The 20110-nt window shown below is 57.9% G+C and overlaps 1 protein-coding gene across 2 annotated transcripts; it reads left to right on the top strand.

Annotated features, from left to right (window-relative positions):
* Positions 1 to 10029: 10029 nt before the first annotated feature.
* On the top strand, positions 10030 to 20066 carry GRHPR (glyoxylate and hydroxypyruvate reductase). 2 transcript variants are annotated; one of them, XM_036433343.2, is made up of 10 exons: positions 10049 to 10182; positions 10602 to 10706; positions 12180 to 12310; positions 12641 to 12713; positions 13150 to 13266; positions 14442 to 14530; positions 15528 to 15632; positions 16336 to 16471; positions 17718 to 17848; positions 19745 to 20066. In XM_036433343.2, exons 1-10 carry the CDS (start codon positions 10100 to 10102, stop codon positions 19864 to 19866), a joined length of 1092 nt encoding a protein of 363 aa, XP_036289236.1. In that variant the 5' UTR covers positions 10049 to 10099; the 3' UTR covers positions 19867 to 20066. The 2 variants fall into 2 exon arrangements, with proteins under 2 accessions (XP_036289237.1, XP_036289236.1); XM_036433344.1 differs by lacking the exon at positions 10602 to 10706 and having other exon boundaries at positions 10030 to 10182.
* Positions 20067 to 20110: the final 44 nt, after the last annotated feature.

The raw sequence follows: 20110 nt of genomic DNA, 5'->3' as shown, positions 1-20110 counted from the left end.
GGGCTTCCTAGAAGCCCAGCTCAGAGCAAGGTGAGCCAGGAACTGGGCGTCTTCCAAATCTCCCGGGGGCGCGAGGGGGGAACCCCAGCCTGAGAGAGAGGAGCAGCCAGCCCAGGCGGCACCTCCACTGGTGAGACAGGGAGGGTGGGTGAGAAAGGCCTTTGTCTTGCGCTCTCCTCATTGGGGAGCTGGGGGCTGCCCCAGCAAAGAGAGACTCTCTTCCCATCGCCTGGCTCTGGGGCTGGCTGCTGGGTCCCCACGCCAGGGTCAGGCTCCTCCCTGCTCCGAGGCCGCACCTGGCTCTGCGTTAGGAGACCCCGGAGCTGTCCCAGTTCCCAGTCTGCGTCCCTGTCGCTCCTCACTGCTCAGCCTGGTTTCCTCCCCTCGATCGTGGGCGACTGAACATGACCCTGCTGTGACAACGTCCCAGGGCTGTTGTGCGGAAACCGGGTTGGCTCAGTGGATAGAGCGTCAGCCTGCAGACTGAAAGGTCCCGGGTTCGATTCCGGTCAAGGGCATGTGTACAAGAGGCAGCTGATCAATGATTCTTTCTCATCAATGTTTCTAACTCTCTATCCCTCTCTCTTCCTCTCTGTAAAAAATCAATAAAATAAAATAAAAATTATATATATATATATATATATATATATATATATATATTTTTTTTTTTTTTTTTTTTTTTTTTTTAAGGGCTGTTTTGAGCATCCAACAGGGAGGAAAGGAAACGGCCCGAGAGCAGAGCCTGCAGTCTCAGGGTGTCTCCCCTTTGGTAGGAAACCTTTGAACATAAGGATCATCCGCGTTGTCTCCCCAAAATGATCAGTTTTGCTGCTGACGAGCCAAGGATGCAGCGTCACTTACTCCGTGGTCCCCGTGGTTACACTGAGCGTGCGCATCCCTCGCCTCCACTGTGACCATACTGCCTGTAGCATCCTCACGGGCTTCCATTTTTGCTTGCTTTTTTTCACTGGGACAGATTTCAGAGGAAACAACTGGTCAAAGTGTACGGGTGGTTTCTATGGCTATTACTATGCCCTGTCACCTCGCTGTCTACCAAGCAGTTGGCCCTCATAACATGCAGGTGTGTCAAGATATTTCGCCTCCCACCAGGAATATTGCTAAACTCAGGCATGCCCTGCCATCCACTTTCCAAAGACTGAGCCCCAATGTCCTGATGGAGTTCAAGGTGAATCCTGCGCTGGCCATGTGACCAAGTGGTTAGAGCATCAGCCCTCGAGCCGAAGGGGTCTTGGGTTCAATTCCCGGTCAAGGGCAGGGACCTGGCTGCAGGTTGGGACCACCCTGGGGCGCATGTGGGACCAATGGATGTGTCTCTCTCACATCGATGTTTCCCTCCTCCTCCTCCTCTCTCCCTCTCTCCATCTCTTCCTCCCTCCCTCTCTCCCTCTCTTCATCCCTTTCACTCTCTTTTAAAATCAATGGAAAAAATATCCTCAGGTGAGGAGTAACAGTAACAAACAAAAAAAAAGACTAATCCTGAAAAAAGGCGGGAGGGGAGACTTATATTTGTTTACTAATTTTTAAAACACCCTATTCAGCAATATTGTAAATCTGGTTTGTAGCTCACTTAACTGGACAGCTTTGAAATTATTTGTTTTTTGACATACATTTTAAAAGTTAGGAGAGCTCAGATGAAATGAGACTTTATTAATAGTTAACATTTGATAACATAATTGCCTGGCATGTTTAAAATGCTGCCACACTGTGCTGGTTTTGCCACACCATCTCCCGCACTGCGCACTGTTGTTATTGTTTTTCCCCCCCAAAAAAAGGTCTTCTTCTTTTTTTTTTTTTTTTTTCTTTTTTTTTTAAATATATTTTATTGATTTTGTACAGAGAGAAAGGGAGAGAGATAGAGAGTTAGAAACATCAATGAGAGAGAGTCATCGATCAGTTGCCTCTTGCACACCCCCTACTGGGGATATGCCCGCAACCAAGGTACATGCCCTTGACCGGAATCGAACCCGGGTTCCTTCAGTCCCCAAGCCGATGCTCTATCCATTGAGCTAAACCAGTCCTGGCAAAAGGTCTTCTTCTAATGCCCAAGTTTGCATTCCAGGCCTGGGAGATGCGTTTGTCGGGCAGGGAAGGAGGAAGCAATGTCATATATAAGTATAAAATAGATATAGGGTGGATTTATATACCGGTATAGATATAGATATAGATATAGATATAGATATAGATATAGATATAGATATATAAAATAATTGTAAAGGCAGTGTATAATTAAACTACATTTCATTTTCAAAACATTATATATATATGCCTTTCCTGGACCCAGTTAATAATTATGTGCTTCACTTAGAATTTCCATTCTGCCAGGCACTTTTCTGGTACTCTCTGATTTAATCTTTGATTCTTTTTGACAGGCACAATTACCCCCACTTTACAGATGAGGCAGCTGCGACAGGTCTAGGGATAGAGCCATTATGAACGTAGTAGGCAGCGAACAAAGAAAGAGCTCATGTCAAGAGGCAGGGCCCCTGCTCCCAGCTCTGTCCCTGATCTCTGGCTCCTAGTTCAACCCTCCGGGCCTTGCCTTTCGCCAGCGAGAGGCTGAGGGCCAGGGATGAGCACGGTCATGTGACTTCCCCACACCCCACAGGTGGGTCCCTGGGACTCTGGAAGGAAGACTGCCTTTTCCTTCTCCGCACAGACACCGGCGAGCCGCCATCTCCCCGGGCAGCTGGGCATGGATGGCCACGCTGATCACCGGCAGCGATTGGCACGCGCTGTGATTGCAGCGTCTCCGTGGCTCCCTCCGCAGGGCTGGGCCTGCCCCTTCATTTGTTCACCGAAAGCCTGAGCACCAGCGGGGAGCACCGCCGTGCTGTCCTGGGCCCGGGAGGCCGCCTTGTGCCGCCAGCCGTGGGGCCCGGTAAGTCACTGCTGCGGCCGCCGACCGCAGTTTCCTCCTCTGTGGAATGGGGACAGTGTGACCGCCCAGGGGTTGTTGTGAGGCGTGGCTGGGGCCACAGGAGCCCGGCTGGCCGGCCTCCAGGTGTCCCCGGGGCAGGGCTCAGGGCCGCAGGGGGAGCGGGAGCTCACAGACACCCAGCCAGATCGCAGGGGGACGGGGCCAGGCAAGGAGGGTAGGACGGACTTCCCTCCGGCCGGGAAAGGCTCTGGGAGGGCTCCCAGGAGGAGTGGTGTTTGCACCAACGCAAAACCGGCCCCACCGGGCGATCAGAGCTGCCACCTGAGCCGGAACATCCATTAGAGCCTGGACAGCAGCGTTCACGCAGGAGGAAACGGGGGGCTGGGAACACCCCGGAACCTCTGGGGAGTTCTGCCCACCTTCTCCGTCAGATGACAGGTGCGCTTCATTCATTCATTCATTCATTCATTCATTCACTCATTCATTCGATCTGAGTTTCTTGAGCCAGACATTGCTGTCCATCCTGAAGCTGTCAGTCCGCAGGCCGACGCAGAGGCTGATGGGGCAGCGCCAGGCAGACAGGGAGAGGCCAGGAGGCCGCTGCCCAGGGGACAGCAGCTCAGACTGACGGAGGCGGCGGCGGGAGGGGTCGGGTTCCGGGGGCTTGAAGGCAGAGCCCAGGAGACTTTCTGATGCTCTGTCCCCTCCCGCCCCAGCCTCCAAGGCTGCCGGGCGCCAGGTTGCCTGGGAGTCTCCTCGTTCCTCGGCCATTGGGAATAAGGCCTTACGTGTTTTTATGTGTTTGTTTGTGTGTGTTTTTTCTGAAATAAAACCACGTGTAATCATTGTAAGGAAAGCTCCACCCCAGGGGCATGCCCCCTCGGGTTGGGTGGAGGTAGGGATTCGGTGAGGTTTGCAGGGCTGTGTGGACTCGCATTTATTTTATTTATTTTTTATTTTTTAATTTTATTTATTTTTAAATATATATATATATATTATTGACTTTTACAGAGAGGAAGGGAGAGGAATAGAGAGTTAGAAACATGGATGAGAAACACCATTCAGTTGCCTCCCGCACACCCTCCACTGGTGATGCGCCCTCAACCCAGGTACATGCCCTTGACCGGAATCGAACCTGGGACCCTTCAGTCCGCACGCCGACGCTCTATCCACTGAGCCAAACCGGCTAGGGCTGGACTCGCATTGAGCCTCCTTCCCTGTCTGAGTTACAGAGGCAAAGCCCGGAGGAGGCTGGTGCTCGGGGCCGCGGGGCTGCAGGCCTGGGGGCCTTGGGGCTGCGGTTTCTGCCCCAGGTTTGCCGCTCTCGGAGGCTGTGGGCTCAGCCCGGGAGGACTTGCGGAACACGGGGGCTTAGGGCCTCTGCTTGCAGGCGAGGGGCGCCGTGGGAGCTGGCAGGCAGGGAAGGGATGGGGCCAGATTTGCTTTCTGGGGTCCTGAGCTCCTGCTGGTGCAGCTTCTCGAGGTCAGACCAGGCCGGTGACTCATTTCTGGCCGGTTGTGGCTGAAATAGACGATTCTATCTGGCACCTGAGCTGTGTGTCCCTCCTCGTCACAGTTCAGGGTTTTGGCCCCAAACAGCGGCCCGTGAGAAAGGGTTTCCGGAGGTGGTTTACGGGACTTCTGCCGAAATGGCTGAGTGAACTTCACCTGCAGCCTAGGGGGCTCCCGCTCCTCCGGGCCCGTCCTAATCCGGCCTGGGCCTCGGCGCTCTTCCCGGCGGGAAATGCCAGTGTGTCCTCCACAGGGCGCCTGAGCCCTCCCTCCTCCTCCCCCCCACCCCGGGGCCTGGTGCTCAGTCACCACACAGCACTCCTCCTCCAGGAAGCGGCCCAGTCCTCCCCCATGGCCCTGGCCAATGGGCTCCAGGGGGAATGGAAGCCCAGCTCCGCTGCCTGGGGTTTCAACAACCCTCCCCTTCAGAGACACACACACACCCCGAATCAGACCCAAGCCACCCTCTGCAGGGCTCAGCGGTCACTGTCCTCCCCCCTCCTCTCCGGCTTCTGCTCCTTTCCTGGCTGGTGCTGGGAGCACCTCCTGAGTGAGGCGCTCGCACGGGGATCTGGGCCTGTTTCTGGGGAACCGGCCAGGACAGAGCTCCCAGGCTCCCCTCCTGCGTGTCCTGCTCCCACACCAGCCTCAGCAGCCCCATTACAACCTGTGTGATGCCCGCCAGGCCCCACACACCCGCTCCTCCTGCATCCGGCGGGGAAGGCCCGCCCTGACCTCCCTGGTCCTTGCCGGCCAGCGGGTCCCTGGAGGCGGCGCCTCCCCTCGGCGCTGCCCTGCTGCCCCCTGTCCTGCCCGTGAGCCGAGCTGCCCCCGGGCCTGCGGGCCCATCTGCACAGCGGGGGCCGGCGCGGCTGGTGTGGGCGCTGCTGTCTCCGTCCTGGACCCGGCCCCTGCTGCCCCTGCCATGTCTGAGAGGAGAGGAGCTGGCTGGTGTGAGAAGAACAGTTGTTCCCGGCTCGCAGACCCGGTGCTCCGGCTGCTCAGCTCATCACAAACCTCCTCCGTGCCCTGAGCAGGATTAAGGAAGCGGCTCTGGTGAAACCCCAGCAGAAATAACGCACTAGAAACCGGACCTCGGTGATCTCCTCTGGCCTGGGCCCCGGCATGCACGCCCGCTGGGCAGCCCAGGTCCGGGCGCTCCCTCTGCCCGGCGGGCACACAGCCCAGGTCCCGGCGGGCAGACACAGCCCAGGGGCGCCCTGCTCTGCCGGCAGCTGCTGGTGACCCGGCCGGTCAGTGTCCGCCTGGCCTTCCGTGTTCCCGTTTGGAAAAAGGGGGTGGCATCTGCCTTGGCAGAGAAGACATGTGCTGTGTGTGCACCCTGGCGGGCGCCGGGGCCTCAGAAAAGGCCGGGACCCTCCTTGTCCTTCCCCGGTGTGGGTGCTGGCTCCCGGGCGAGACGGGCAGGGCAGGGAGCAGGGAGGTCAGAGGAGAGACGGGGTGAGTGGTGGGGAGCAGCCAGCACCCCAGCCTCAGGGCAGCAGCGGCCGCTCCGGGAGCTGCCCACCATCAGAGGCCGTGAAGGGCGCGCCGGCGGCGGGCGTGGCTGTGGTTTGTGGGCAGGGGCTTCGGGGCACTCTGACCTCCGCCTGAGGCCCAGCTCAGATGTGGTGGTGACCTTGGCGAGTCCTTCTCTGAGCATCCGCCTCTCCCGTGTGAAGGCGGGGACCATAACAGCGCCCCAGTGGGGCTGTGTGGTGGTGAGGGTCACAGAGTGAAGCCTGACACACAGCCGAGCTCGGTCGGGTACCGGGGGGCTCCCCGAGCCCCCAGAGGAGCACCCTCCGGGCTGGGTGCGGGCTGTAGCAGGGCTGGACGTGTCAGCGTGGTCCAGGGCCACTGCTGAGCCGGGGATGCTGGGAGGCCCGCCCATCCCGCTCCCTGGTGAGTCTGGCCTCCAGAAAGCCTGTGCTCGGGCTCAGCTAAGCCTGTCTTCCTCCCTCATGGAGGCCTTGGCCCCTCAGCCTGAGTCCACACACCCCTCCCCCGGGGACACAAAACCCAAACACATTTCCCAGGGGCCTGGGTGGCCAGTGGGGCCCTGATAGGGCTCAGGCCCCTTGTATGGTAGCCACAGCTTCCAGCTGGGAGCCCAGGCAAGGACCAGGAAGTAGCTTTGTGCGCATCACCAGGAGAGTTCTCTCCCCTCTCGGGGCCTCGGCTTTGTGTCTGTGTAATGGGCGAGTAACCGATCTCCGTGGTCCCTTCATCGGTCATCAGAGCCGCTGTGTTCTGTGGCCCAGGGAAGTGAAGGGAGCCCCGGCCGGGGCTCCGTGACCAGTGGGGTGAGCAGAGGGGGGACCCTGAGTGCGCGCTGCCCGGCCTGAGACTGTGAGGAGGAGCCAAGGACGCGGGGCCGTGGGGTGCAGCTCCCAGCTCCCTGCACACCTCCCCCAGCACGCCCCCCTGCAAGCACAAAGCAGGCCGGGCCCTCCGATCAAGGAGCAGAGAAACAGTCCGATAATCTAGACCAGTGTTTCCCAACCTTCTCTCATGATGAGAATCACCTGGTGGAGTTGTTAAAACACAGATTCCTGAATCCCAACTAAGAAGTGCTAAACTACAATAGAATTTTGGGGAACATATAGGTAAAATTGTATACTTAACTAGTGCTCTAAGACAGATTTTATATACAGAGCACTAAGTTAGGTATGCAATTTTACCTATATGTTCTCAAAAATTCTAGTTTAGCACTTCTTAGTTGGGATTCAGGAATCTGTGTTTTAACAACTCCACCAGGTGATTCTCATCATGAGAGAAGGTTGGAAAACACTGATCTAGACCGACTTGTGACCGCAGGCAAGTCACTTTCCGCACCTGTGGGTCAGTCATCTGTAAAATGGGGGCCCTAGCCCTGGCCAGTGTGTCTTAGCGGTTAGAGTGCCAGCCCTTGGGTTTCAGGTTCGATTCCTGGTCAAGGGTATGTACCTGGGTTGTAGGTTGGATCTTGGGCTCAGTCAGCACATCGATGTTCCTCTCTCTCTCTCTCTCCTCCCCATATCTAAAAATCCATGGGAAAAAATATCCTCACATGAGGATTAGCAAAAAAAATAAAAATAAATAAATAAACAAATAAAAAATAAAAAATAAAAGTATAAAATAAAACAGTGGCCCTAAACTCTACCTCACTGGGCTTTGCAGGAACAAGGTGAATTCCTGTGTGCGTGAAGTGCTGGCGAGGACCAAACACTCTCTGAGGTCACTCACTCACTCCCTTTCCTGGGCCTCTTCCCTTCCTCCTGTGTCATTCTCTGGCCTCATTTTCCACTGCCCATCTCAGCTGCTTCTCCTTCTCTTCCCTTTTGGCACATGCCCATGCTTCCCAGCCTCCAGGCCTTTGCTTATATGCTGTCCGTCCTGCCAGAAATGCCTTCTCTCCCTCTCCTGTTTCCCCCTTTCCAAACCTCACTGCCTGCACTGTTCAGCTCCGTGTCACCTCCTCTAGGAAGCTCTTCTCCCAGGGGCTCTGGGCCCCAGAGGAGAACAGAGAACAGGGGCACCACCAGGGGCCGCTCTCCACCCACAGCGGCGGCCTCTACCTTCAGCCTCAGAACAAGTAGAGCCTTTTCCTCCCCCACGCTGCAGTACATAAAAGTGCCCACTAGGTGGTGATAAAGCGACACATTCCCCGTGGGGAGAGCAATAACCCCCTGCCTCATGCATTCATTTCTTCAACAGATGTTTACTGTGCACCTGCCCTGTGCCAGACTTTAGCACACAGGAGGTCCCGGGTCTCAAGGAGCTTATGTTCTAGTGGGGAGGATGGGAAAGGAGGGGCAGACACAAAATAAGGAAATAAACAAAGCAAGAAAAACATGAGACAGAAGTAAAGTTTGGAAGAAGATGCTGGGGCCTGCTTGCATCCAGACCTCCGAGTGAGCATTTCTTCAGTGAACAGCGGGATCGATAACTGAAGTATAACCGGAAGGACCTCAGCGTGCGGTCTGCGGGCCGGAGCGTCAGCATCAGGTAACGGCTGATGCAGAACCGGGGCACCTGCACTGGCCCAGCGGCTGGCACTTTTCCTTATGTTCCCTCTTGCAGCTCTCCCACCCTGCAGCTGCCTCCTGGCTGTTGAGTCTTCAGGTGTCTCTGGGCCTCTTTGGCGGAGTAGGTGTGGTGAGGGGCTAGGTTACAAGGTCAGCCCCGGGTGCTGTGGTGGGACTCTAGCCAGGGCTGGGGGGCCGTGGGGAGGAGAGTGAGGCAGGTCTCTGGGGCAGCTGGCTGGGCTCAGAGAAGTCACGGGGCTGGCTCAGGCGCTCCAGGTTCCACGTTGCAGAAGGTGGGTGGGTGGGGATCAGGCAGAAGCCAGATGCCTACGGGCCAGATGCCCTCTGGGAGCGTGCAGGCCTGTGCTTATACATGGACAGCCTCTGGCAGAGATAAGGCTCCAGAGCCGAGGGGCAGGCCTGGGACTGGCTCCTCTGACCAGTGCCCCCGTGTGTGGGTTTCCTGGGACGTGTTTCCAGTTGTTAAGCATCCGCTAGGCGTGTTACATGTGTCCTACACACTGTGCACAGTTCATCCTCTCCACAAGCCTGAGACAGGCAGGCACTGCCCATTGTACAGATGGGGAAACTGAGCCACACGGGCGGTTAGTGACTTGGTGCTGGCACACAGCAGAGCTGGGATTTCAGTGCAGGCAGTCCAGGTCCAGAGCCTGACCTTACCAACCCCCCCCCCCCTCCACGGCTTCTGTGTTTGATGAACAAACAACGTGGTCCAGGGTCCATGCAAACGTTGCTTGTTTAGTCACAGCATCTTGCAAAACTAAGTGCTCATAACCCCATTTTGTAGCTGAAGAAACTGAGGCTGAGGAAGAGGGTGTGAACTGACCAGGACCACACAGGACCACACAGCTTGTAAACGGACTGGGATTCAGACCCAGTTCCATTTGGCTGCAAACTCTTGCTCTGGCCATTATCCCACAAGGCCCCATCCACCACCTTGACCCTTGCCCTATACATGACCTGCCAGTCAGCAGGTGTCAGACAAGCTGGGAGGTCCATGACCAATTCACGGCCCCTTCCAACTGCGGGCTGCATATGGGGAACTGAACCAAGTATATTAAAGAGGCCATTCCTGGACTCAGAACGCCCTGGGCCAGCCTCCCGTGTTTACATAAACGGCCAGGCTCAGAGCCCAGTCCGTGTGGCCAAAGGCCCCTGCCTGGAACAGGGTGGCCATGATGGAACAGACCTGGCGAGGACCATCAGGGCCCTGGGAATGGGGATGGTGCCTGACAGACATCCCCCCCTCCTCCCCACAACACACACACACACACAGGAAGAAGTATGAGTCCCTTTACCCAGCTCAGACCCCCACTCCCCAACCCCTGAGCTCTCGGGGAGGCGATGGGGGCCAGAGGCCAAGGGCCAAGGCACTAGCGTGGCCGCATCACCCGGAGCCAGCCGCGATTCCAAGAAGCTCGATCACAACCCACAGCTGCTCGGGGCGCGCACGTGGCGCCCGAACGCGCACTCACAGCCCACGCAGGCCCGCCCCGCCCACCAGAGGTCACGCCCCCAGACTCGCCCCGCCCACCCGAGGCCTCGCTCCCGCCCGAGGCCACGCCCCCAGCTTCACGCGCCCCCGGAGGCCACGCCCCCACGCCCTCCGGTTTCCGGCGGCGCTGTCCGGGCGGTCGGAGTCCGGGGCGGCGGTTGGATGCGGTCGGCACGGCTCATGAAGGTGTTCGTCACCCGCAGGATCCCCCCCGAGGGCCGGGCACTGCTCGCCGGGGCCGCAGAGTAAGAGCCCCCCGCGCCTCGCTCTCGGCCCCCCAACCCCTCCCCCGGGCGCGGGCCGGGAGGGGCTTCGGCACCCGGGCTCCCCCCTCCCCCGCCTCGGCACCCCGCACGCTGGGTGACTCCCGTTGGGTGACTCCCGCCTCCAGGAGCTCCTCTGGGGGCGCCCGGGGCGGCCCCCTGAGCCCTCGTTATTTTGGGGGAGAAACGGGCAGTCCAGGGGCGCCGGAGAGCCGGGCTTTCCGGACGGTCTTGGCGTTTTGGGGAGGCTGAGGGCGCGTTCCTGGGCCCAGCCTTCTCCGAGGTGGTGCCGGGACCTGCGCCTCCCGCACCTGCAAGCGGAGAGGGGAGCGGGGAGAGGGGGAGGGCTGGCCGGAGCCCAGGTGATGCAAGACCAGGCCGTTAATCCTTTACCTTCCAAGGTCACTTGGCAAAGTCCGGAACCGATCCGGCCCTTCGGACAGTTGGCAGGGCCTTTGGGGACTCTTCTTAAATGGAACCCCGCCTGCCAGCCTTGCCAAGCGCTTGTACACATAAACTCTTTAATCCTCGTAACACTTTGAGGTGGTAATTCCCACTTTACAGTTGAGAAAACAGACTGGGAAAGGTTAAGGACCTTGCATGTGGCAGGGCTGGGATTTGAACTGGGCTCTGAGCGCAGTGGGAACACTGCATGGTACAGGCCTGCACCGCCTGCCCCACGGAGGAGACGGTGGGACCCAGCCGCAGGAACCAGAGCCAGGGGGCATGTGGTTTGTCCATGTTTGTTCAGTGCGGCCGAGGCTCACTGTGCCGGCCGCACTGAGGAGGGGGAGGCAGGAGCAGCAGTGATGGCGGTGCGCGTGGAAGGGAGGGTGAAAGTGGCCTGTGGCCCGGCGCAGTCAGCCAGGTGCTGCCGCAAGGTGTTCTGGGAGGTGCCAGCAGCCATGCCAGGTAGATGCCCCATGCGTGTTGGCTGCAGTGAACTAAGTGGCCAGGCTGAGGGGCTGGGCAGCACCATGGGAAGCATGCCCAGAGCCCATAAGGGCACCATCCATGTTGCATGGCTTTGGTCGTGTCCTGCTGGGCAACATCCAAGTATGCGTTTCCCATATCATGGTCTCACAGGACAGCACATGGACTCCAATCCCATCTGATGCAGGAATCTCCCCCTCCCCGCCCCCGCCCCCATACACACACACACACACACACACACACACTCACACTCGCACTGGCCTTGCCAACACTGGCCACCTGGGGCCAGGGAGCTCTACCTGTGCGGCCTCCTCTGAGGGCGAAAAAGCTCTTTCTTGTGTTGAGCTGAGAGCTGTCCCTATGACTTTTTAAATATCTTTCTTGATGTCAGAGAAGGAGGGAGAAAGGTAGAAACATCAACGATGAGAGAGAATCATTAATCACCTGCCTCCTGCACACCCCCTACTGAGTTTGTTTTTTTTAAAATATATTTTATTGATTTTTTTACAGAGAGGAAGAAAGAGAGATAGAGAGTTAGAAATGTCGATGAGAGAGAAACATAGACCAGCTGCCTCTTGCATACCCCCTTCTGGGGATGTGCCTGCAATCAACGTACATGCCCTTGACCGGAATTGAACCTGGGACCTTTCAGTCCGCAGACCGACGCTCTACCGCTGAGCTAAACCGGTTTCGGCCCCCTACTGAGTTTTAAGCCTGCAAACTGGGCATGTGTCCGACCAGGAGTTGAACTGTGACCTCCTGTTTCATAGATCAGTGCTCAACCACTGAGCCACACCAGGACTTTCTTCTTTCAGGTTAGGTTCTCATCAGTCCTCTGCTCTGTGACAGCCCCTCACCCTTCAGGACAGTTCTGTAGTCGCCCAAACATGACCCCGAATCCCCTCAGCCAGTGTCAGGCAGTCTGAGGCCAGAGCTAGCAGAAGACACCCTTGCTGCTCGGAGAGGGGGCTGCAGGTGTGGCCGGGGGCCTTTGGGGGTATCCGCGGGGCGCCCCTGCTTCTGAGTGTCCTTTCCTTTGCCCTCAGCTGTGAGGTGGAGCAGTGGGATTCGGATGAGCCCATCCCCAGGAAGGAGCTGGAGCGAGGCGTGGCCGGCGCCCACGGCCTGCTGTGCCTCCTCACGGAGCAGGTGGACAGAACGCTCCTGGACGCCGCAGGTGGGTGCCCGGGGCGGGGCTGGGGGCCCCGAGGCTGCTGCTGCCGGTGCCCCAGGCCCGTGGGCAGCGGCCTCTGCGCTCCGGGGACGCAGGCACACGCATCGCTCCTCTCCGCCTGTGAACCCCGGAGGGAGACCCGAGGAAGGCAGGGCGTGTGCGGAGGCACCAGGCTGCGGGGGAGCATTACCAGGGCCCGGGCCCTCGTCCCGCCCTGCCGCAGCCTTGCTTCATGACCTCCAGCAAGGCCCTGCCCCTCGGACTCCTCTGGAACATGCAGGAGGGTTGACTCCTGTGAGCAAAGATAAAAATGATGCTTTTCCTGCCCAACAGGAGCCAATCTCAAAGTCATCAGCACCATGTCTGTGGGCGTCGACCACTTGGCTTTGGATGAAATCAAGAAGCGGTAAGTGCCGCTTGGGCTCTGGAAGGGGCCTGGGAGGCGGAGGGTGACGACAGACAGGGAGAAGAGGAGCTGAGTGCTTTTATTTCATATTCCTAACCACTCAGAGATACTCTGAGGAGCTGCTGATGAAATCTGTCTGTATGAGCACAGGCCAGTAAAAATGAGCCCAAGAGGCGGGGTAACTGACCAAGAAGTGCCCTTTTACTGTACATTCATCATCTTTTTTGACCCCTGCAATAACCCCGATGTAGAAAGGTTAAGTGTTACTCGCCCAGACTTTGGACCCTGATCTCCCATCTCCACACCCTTCCCGCAGTGGGAGAGAATTAGAATGGAATAACGGGGTGATGACCATTCCTGCAGCTCTGGGCTCCCCATCGTAGGAGCTGGCGAGGGTGCTGGAGGCCAGTGTTACCGCCAGGTGCTTGATTTGTAGTGGGATCCGTGTGGGCTACACCCCAGATGTCCTGACAGACGCCACCGCCGAGCTCGCCGTCTCCCTGCTGCTCACCACCTGTCGCCGGCTGCCGGAGGCCATCGAGGAAGTGAAGAAGTGAGTTCTGCTCAGCTCCTGAGCACCCAGGGACACCCTGGCCCAGATGTGATCCCTGTGCCCAGATGCGCCCCATCTAGTGAAGGGGGTAGACTAACGTACCAGCCAGAGCTGAAATACGCAGGGCATGAAGGCAGGTTGTGAGAGAAGAGGATAAGGGAGGTGAGGAGTAACGGGAGGAGTATGGATCAGGGAAGGCTTCCCGGAGGAAGAGGCAGTGTACAGAGAGCAGGCCATGCCTCTTCACAGTCCGAAATGCAAAAGCTCTGAAAACTGAGGCTTGTCCCATAAGTCTCTTGGCAGCAACACTCGACTGGAGCTAACAGGCTGCTCATGGCTTTAATGCCTCCTTGTTGTTGTGCATGTGCCTGTTTTGCGGATAGACAGTGTACTGCCCACAGAGGTGGGCCTGTGAAACGTAGCGTATGCACCAGGCTACCTTGCTGAAACCTGGAAAGTTCTGACATCTGGCCTGAGGGGTTCTGATCAGGGTTTGGGTTTGAGTATCAGAAGGGAAGGCATCCAGGTGCAGGGACCGGCCTGAGCAGATGTCGGCCCCGGAGAATGGACGGGAGCGTGGCTCTGGGGGGATGTGATGGGGCAGCACTGGGGACCTGCAGCTGGCGGAGGGGAGGGGATTGCAGGGGGGGTGGGGTGGTCCGGACACTATCCAAGGAGAAGAGGAACTCCCTCTGCCTCGCTCTTCTGTCTAGGGAGTCCATGTCTGCAGATGACACAGACAGACACCGTACCCCTGTCCACCCGGGGCAGTGGGCTGGGCCTGTGGCTTTGTGTTTGATTGGTCCCCTGGGGTGCTGAGAAAACTATTTTTGGAGTCCCAGATGCTGAGTTTGCAACCTGCTGCTCCCAACTCTGCCCTGGCTGCGTGACCTCAGGCAGGTCACCCTTCCTGGTCTCAGTTTCTCCATCTGCTAAATTGGATGAGAACTTCTAAGGCCCCTCCCAGCCCTCGCAAGAGTCACTCCGGCTGCTTGTCCAGTGCTGAGCGGCTGCGGGTGCAGCTTGTGCCACTCTCAGTCCTTTGACCTGGAGGGCAGGCCTATGCCTTGGAGCACAGCCCCTGCCCAGGGCTGCTGGCTCTGTGAGTTTGCAGTGGCTTTCGTCTTTGCCCGAGGCCAGGGCCCCTCACTCTTCCCCCCTCCCCCCTCCCGCAGTGGTGGCTGGACGGCGTGGAAGCCGCTGTGGATGTGTGGCCACGGCCTCACGCAGAGCACCGTCGGCATCATCGGGCTGGGGCGCATAGGTGAGGCCCTCCGGCACCGGCTCGCAGGGCCAGTCTCTCCGGCACCAGAGCTCGGGGCGCTGACAGCCTCCTCGGGAAAGGGTGGCGTCGCTGCGTGACGTTCGTGCGCGTTGCATGCAGGGGGGATACTCTGAGGAGAAGGCGCAGCTTCCTAAAACACAGGCAAAAACAAACTAAAACGAAACCGGACTTCCTTAAGAACTCGCTGGGTGATAAAAGCAGGCTGTAGGGCCCGGGTTCTTCAGCTCCGTACAGAACAGATGTGGGGCCGGAGGAGGGGTTTTCTGTGGGGGAGCCCATGCTCCCCACAGCCTGAGTTCTGCAGCTGGCAGAGCCGTCTTTCCTCCATCGGCCCCATTTGGAGAAGCCTGGCGGGAAGGCTTACATTTAGCCAGGCAGCTGCCAGTGGTTCTCTGGCACCCGACTTGGTACAGAGATGAGGGAGGGAAAGTGGGTAATCTGGCCTGCTGGTAGCCTGCCTCTTACGCTAGAGCTGCTTGGAGGAACCCACCAGCTTTGGGGCACATGTCTCCGAGCAGCATGTGTGCAAGGTCTGCCAGTTTGGGGCAGGCTGGCAGGCTGGCACGGCCACTGCAGCCAGCTGCGGGCTGGGGCTTCATTCAGAGGCAGAGGGTCCAGAGGATGGAAGGGGGGCCAGGTCCACTTCTCAGGGAAGGTTAACAGACGGGCGTCCAGGTGCTGGACACCCTGGGAGGGCAGCATACATCACAGAGGAGCTGTGGTGCTCCCTTCAGACCTGAAGGGCTGTTACACGGACCCCTCAGGGGAGTGGGGGCTGGCTGGAGGCTGGTAACAGAGGCAGGACCAGTTAACCAGTTAACGGGACTGTGCTAATGAAAGGACCTGCCCCTGCCCCCATGGGCTTCCTGTCCCTGGAGCTGCTGGGTGCTGCCCTGCCCTCGGGTGGGTGTGGAGGAGCATGGAGGGAGTGGAGATGCGGTTGGCGACAAGCTGTGATTCTGACTCCTTGTCTCAGGCCAGGCCATTGCTCGGCGACTGAAGCCATTTGGTGTCCAGAGATTTCTGTACTCAGGGCGCCAGCCCAGGCCCCAGGAAGCAGCAGAGTTTCAGGCAGAGTTTGGTGAGTCAAGCGTTGATTTGCACAGGAGCCCGTCCGTGCTCAGTGAGAGGGTTTCCCTGTTCTGTAACGGCAGCATCGGCAGGAGGACACAGGCCTCCGGGTGTGTCCGGGTCTGCAGTCCCTCAGGGGTTCTCTGCCTCTGGATGCAGCCCCCTCAGGGAGCACAGAGACGTGTCCAGGCCAGCAGGGAGCTCTCAGGCCTGTCCTCAGAGTCCCTGGTCACACTGCACAGGGAATGGGCAGAGCAGCAGGGGTGATGGCAGAGGTAAGGAGCTGCTGGGAGCTTTCTCAGTCTCCTTACACTGCTGAGCATTACTGGCCCCGACCCAGCCTGTGTCCACAGGGTGCCCAGCATGGGGCGCAGAGAGCAGGCTGGATTTCAGCCACTCCTCACCCCCGTGGCACATAGGACCCCACCATCGGTGAAAGACAAAGAGGCTCAGATCCCCCTGGGTTACCCTGGACAAGCCTCTGCCCCTCTCTGACCTCAGTGTCCCCATCTATTGGGCCAGGGAGCTGGGTGAATGATGTAAGACCTCAGGGTCCCACGAGTGGCTGCTGACTGTACAGTTAGGAGTCGTGCAGGCAGAGGCAAGGCCTTCAGGAAGCATCTTGGGAGTTTCCATCATGGGGCAGGGGCCGGAGACCTGGCCTCCTACCATCTCGGTCTCCATAACCTCTGATGGAGCTCTGCCCTCCCCAGTGCCCACCTCCTATCTGGCTGCTGAGTCTGATTTCATCGTTGTGTCCTGCTCCTTAACGCCTGCAACCAAGGGTCTCTGCAACAAGGACTTCTTCCAGCGGATGAAGAACACAGCTGTGCTTGTCAACATCAGCAGGTATCCTGGCCCGCACGCTGCTCGTGGGCAGGCCTAGAGGGGCTCCCTGCCGCTGTGAGCGGGGGTTTTCTCCCTGTGGGTGGAGGAGACCTCAAGCTGAGCTTGCCTCTCTCCATAAACCAAGCAGCCAACTCAGAAATACAGTCATGGCCGCAAGTCAGTACCCAGGCCAAGAGGAAGGTCCACCAGAGCAGGGCCTGGCTGGTCCCCGCAGTGCCCCCGCCTTGCTCAGGGCCAGGCACGTCGCAGCGTTGGTGTAGGGAGGGAAGACATGGTATCGAGCTCCCAAGTACCCTGGGGCAGCCCCTGTTCCTCTGACCCACAGAGGGCTGGGCTTGATTTAACAGCCCTTTGGAGGCTGATCTCCCGTTGCTTTGAGCCTGGCTCTATGTGAGTCAGTGACCCTGGAAACGCCATGCTTCTGGGGAATCAGACCCTATATTCAGACCCTAAACTCAAGTTGTCTTGGTTCCTCAAAATGTCCCAGGTACTTGAGGCCACTGGGCATGGAATAGGGGCAGACCTTCTCTCTCTGCCTCCCCAAACCCTTCCTAGCTAGTGCCCTTTGAACCTGCTTCAGTCAGTCTGGAAGCAAACAAAGGTGAGGGAAGGGGTTGGATGAGGTCACCCCCAGGGCTAATGTTTAGCTACAAAGGTGTGATCTGGAGGTGAAGTGAACACAGGGCTCCCATCTGCTGAGCCCCACAGGGACCAGGGCTGTGTGCTGCTGCTACTATTGCACACGTGTTACTTAGTGCACAGGGTATGTCTCCGGCATATTAGTTCTTCGTGGTTCAGTCGCAGGAAGGCAGGCTGCTCCCTGGGATGGGTGTGCTTAGGTGGATCCAGTCTGCCTGGTTAGTCGGGTTTCTGATGGCAGACTACAGTGGATGGTCGGGCGAGCGACCAGATCAGAACACCTGGGCGGGGCCCTGCCATGCAGTAGTGATGTCAGTGAGCTGTGGCCCTCCAGCCTCCTGAGGTGAGGCTCCCTGTATTACAGAGGAGGGACTGGAGACACAGAGAACTAGAGACACTTGCCCAGAAAGTGGCGGAGCTGGGTTCTCTGATGGTAAGACCTTTATCACCACTATACAGGCAAACTGTAAAGATATAAGACTTCCTGCTTCAGAAGTCAGCGCCCGGTGCCAGGTCGGTGGGAAAATTCATTCCACGGGTGGTTCTGCCGTAAAAGCAGCCGCAGGGCAGGGGACTGGGGGGCACTCACATCACCGCTGTGTTCCAGGGGAGACGTGGTGAACCAGGACGACCTGTACCAGGCCTTGGCCAGTGGCCAGATTGCAGCTGCTGGACTGGATGTGACGACCCCGGAACCACTGCCTACGAACCACCCTCTGCTGACCCTGAAGAACTGTGGTAAGAACTGCATCTTCCGGTGGTCACCCACCGCCTCGCAGGACCCATGGCTGGAGGGTCCGGAGTGTGAGCTGCCTGCGCTGTGCGAACACAGAGGGACACACCCAGGGACCATAAATTATGCCAGGAGTGGCACTGGTCCCTAATAACATAGGGGAGGGGCCTCCTGAGCCTGCTCACCTGCTGTGTCCCTAAAGCACATGTGTCAAACACAAGGCCCGCGGGCCAAATCCGTCTCGCCAGGCCTTGCAATGTGGCCCGCACCGCGCTGTCATCACTGCACTCCGCTGTGTTTCCATCACAATGACAGTTTATGACTGTTCAGTAAACCATTCGGCTCGCGATTTAGGCTGGATTTTAGATTTTGGCCCCTTCTCTGATTGAGTTCGACACCCCTACCCTAAAGGAATGTGTGGAGGGAGGGAGAGTGGATTTGACTGGGTGTCTTTTATCCGTAGCTAGTCGTGGGTAAAACCCTTTGCTGTAAATTGCTGTTATTCATTTAAGTCTAAGTCACAAGTAAACTTACAATACCAGCCTCTGTAACCCATGCCAGGGATTAAGCCCTTGGGTGCAGTGTGCTTTGGGGTGCAGTGTGCTTTGGGGTGCAGGGTGGACGCTGCAGGCAGCCTGGCAGGCTGGAAAGCAGGCCTGGGCTCCCTCCTGCCTTCCCGGCTGAGTGGCCTGCAGCTATGCATTTTCACTAGCAGCAGCCGGTCCTTATCGTGGCTGGGGTGTCTGGTTTGCAGTTTCCCAATGTGGTGCCCCTCAGACAAGCCACGGCCAGTCAGTGCCCCGGCCACAGAGGTCCGAGTTGCAGCTCCACAGGCGCCCTTCCTTCAATTTTTGGTTAACCCCACCCTTCCCCTCTGTCCCCCTATACTAGGGAGGCAATGCTTCCGGCTCAGTCTCTATGATGCCTAAGGGAACCTCAGGCTGTTCGGTCCCTCAGTCACCTGGGAGGACCAATCAAACCGGGCTGGACCCCCAAGGGTTTCTGCTTCAATGGGTCTAGCATGCTCCTCGCCAAAGCTGCTGGGCCTGGGACCACACTTAGAGAGCTACTGCCTTAGTGTTCTCTTTTTAGCCTCCTGCTAACTTTATACCGAGTTAGCAGTGCTTTATATTAAATTCTCTCTGTTCTGGTGTGGTTTCTGTTTCCGCTGTGAGTGGTAAGGGTCTATGGTTGTCTGACCAGTCCCTGCCCTTTGTTTATATTCTGGAATGGAAACCCAAAGAGAAGGTCCTTAGCTGCCTTCCCCACAATGAATGCTCCCATTATTGTAGCCCTTGGAAACTTGACTGTTCCTACCCCCCCCCCCCCCCCCCCCCCCCCCCCCCCCCCCCCCCCCCCCCGCCAGCCAGAAAGGAGCATTGGCCGGTGCCCACAGCCGGGAGAACTGTCCCCACCCCCAAGGCCTGGCGGTTAGCTCAGTGCTCACACTGAGAACTACTTTCAAAGGGCGCTCTTTGGGAACAAGTGACCTCACTTGTTCTGCTGTGCTGTCCAGTGTTTCACCTCGTCTTCATTTCTGTAGATCAGAGGCCCCATGGCTTCACTTTCAGGGGCGCAGGAATGGATGAGCAGTTAAATTGGCATCGATCACTATTTAGTAATGGAAGGGCTGGCTTCTACGTAAGCTCCAAGACCTTGTTCGCCGTGTTCTTATGTTTAGGATACACACCCCTCATCATCCTTGCGTCTGGGTGTAACTTGGATTTCTGTTGTTCTTACTCTCTCAGCCTCAGGGGAGCGGAGTGCTGAGGGACAGGAGGGAAGGCAAATCAAGGAATATGAGGCAGCTCTTTATTCTCATTGGCAAGCCATGACCCTGAAAGAAGGGCCCACTGTAGGGCTCTTGAACCCTCTTAACTCCGTCTGCCTCTCCTTTCCAGTGATCCTGCCCCACATTGGCAGTGCCACCCATGGAACCCGAAACACCATGTCCTTGTTGGCATCCAACAACTTGCTGGCTGGCCTGAGAGGGGAGCCGATGCCCAGTGAACTCAAGCTGTAGCCAGACAGGAAGCACCGAGGGCCAGGCAGACATGCCCGGGATGCTGTCAGCTGAGCCAGGATTGATTTGGACCCACAGGACGGGAGCCATGGAGAAGTCCGATCTGTGCTGATGCTGCAGAGGGAAGACTGTGCTGCCACTTTTGTGGTTGGAAACATCTGTGCCAAAAGCGTGTAACCGTATTAAATAGTTCTCTGAGAGACTGTGTTGGGTTGTAAGTGGGAGGAGCTAATGATAAGAGCAT

Source organism: Pipistrellus kuhlii, unplaced genomic scaffold (genome assembly GCF_014108245.1).
Source record: "Pipistrellus kuhlii isolate mPipKuh1 unplaced genomic scaffold, mPipKuh1.p scaffold_m20_p_12, whole genome shotgun sequence".
Classification (NCBI taxonomy): Eukaryota; Metazoa; Chordata; class Mammalia; order Chiroptera; family Vespertilionidae; genus Pipistrellus; species Pipistrellus kuhlii.
This window is presented reverse-complemented; position numbering and strand designations above follow the sequence as displayed.

Bases quoted from the DNA above. Each gene is read 5' to 3' on its own strand.
- GRHPR (XM_036433343.2), top strand. From the start codon at position 10,100: ATGCGGTCGGCACGGCTCATGAAGGTGTTCGTCACCCGCAGGATCCCC. The intron at 10,707-12,179 runs GTACACATAAAC...CTTTGCCCTCAG, and splicing joins GCCAGCCTTGCCAAGCGCTT to CTGTGAGGTGGAGCAGTGGG. The intron at 12,714-13,149 runs GTAAGTGCCGCT...CTTGATTTGTAG, and splicing joins TTGGATGAAATCAAGAAGCG to TGGGATCCGTGTGGGCTACA.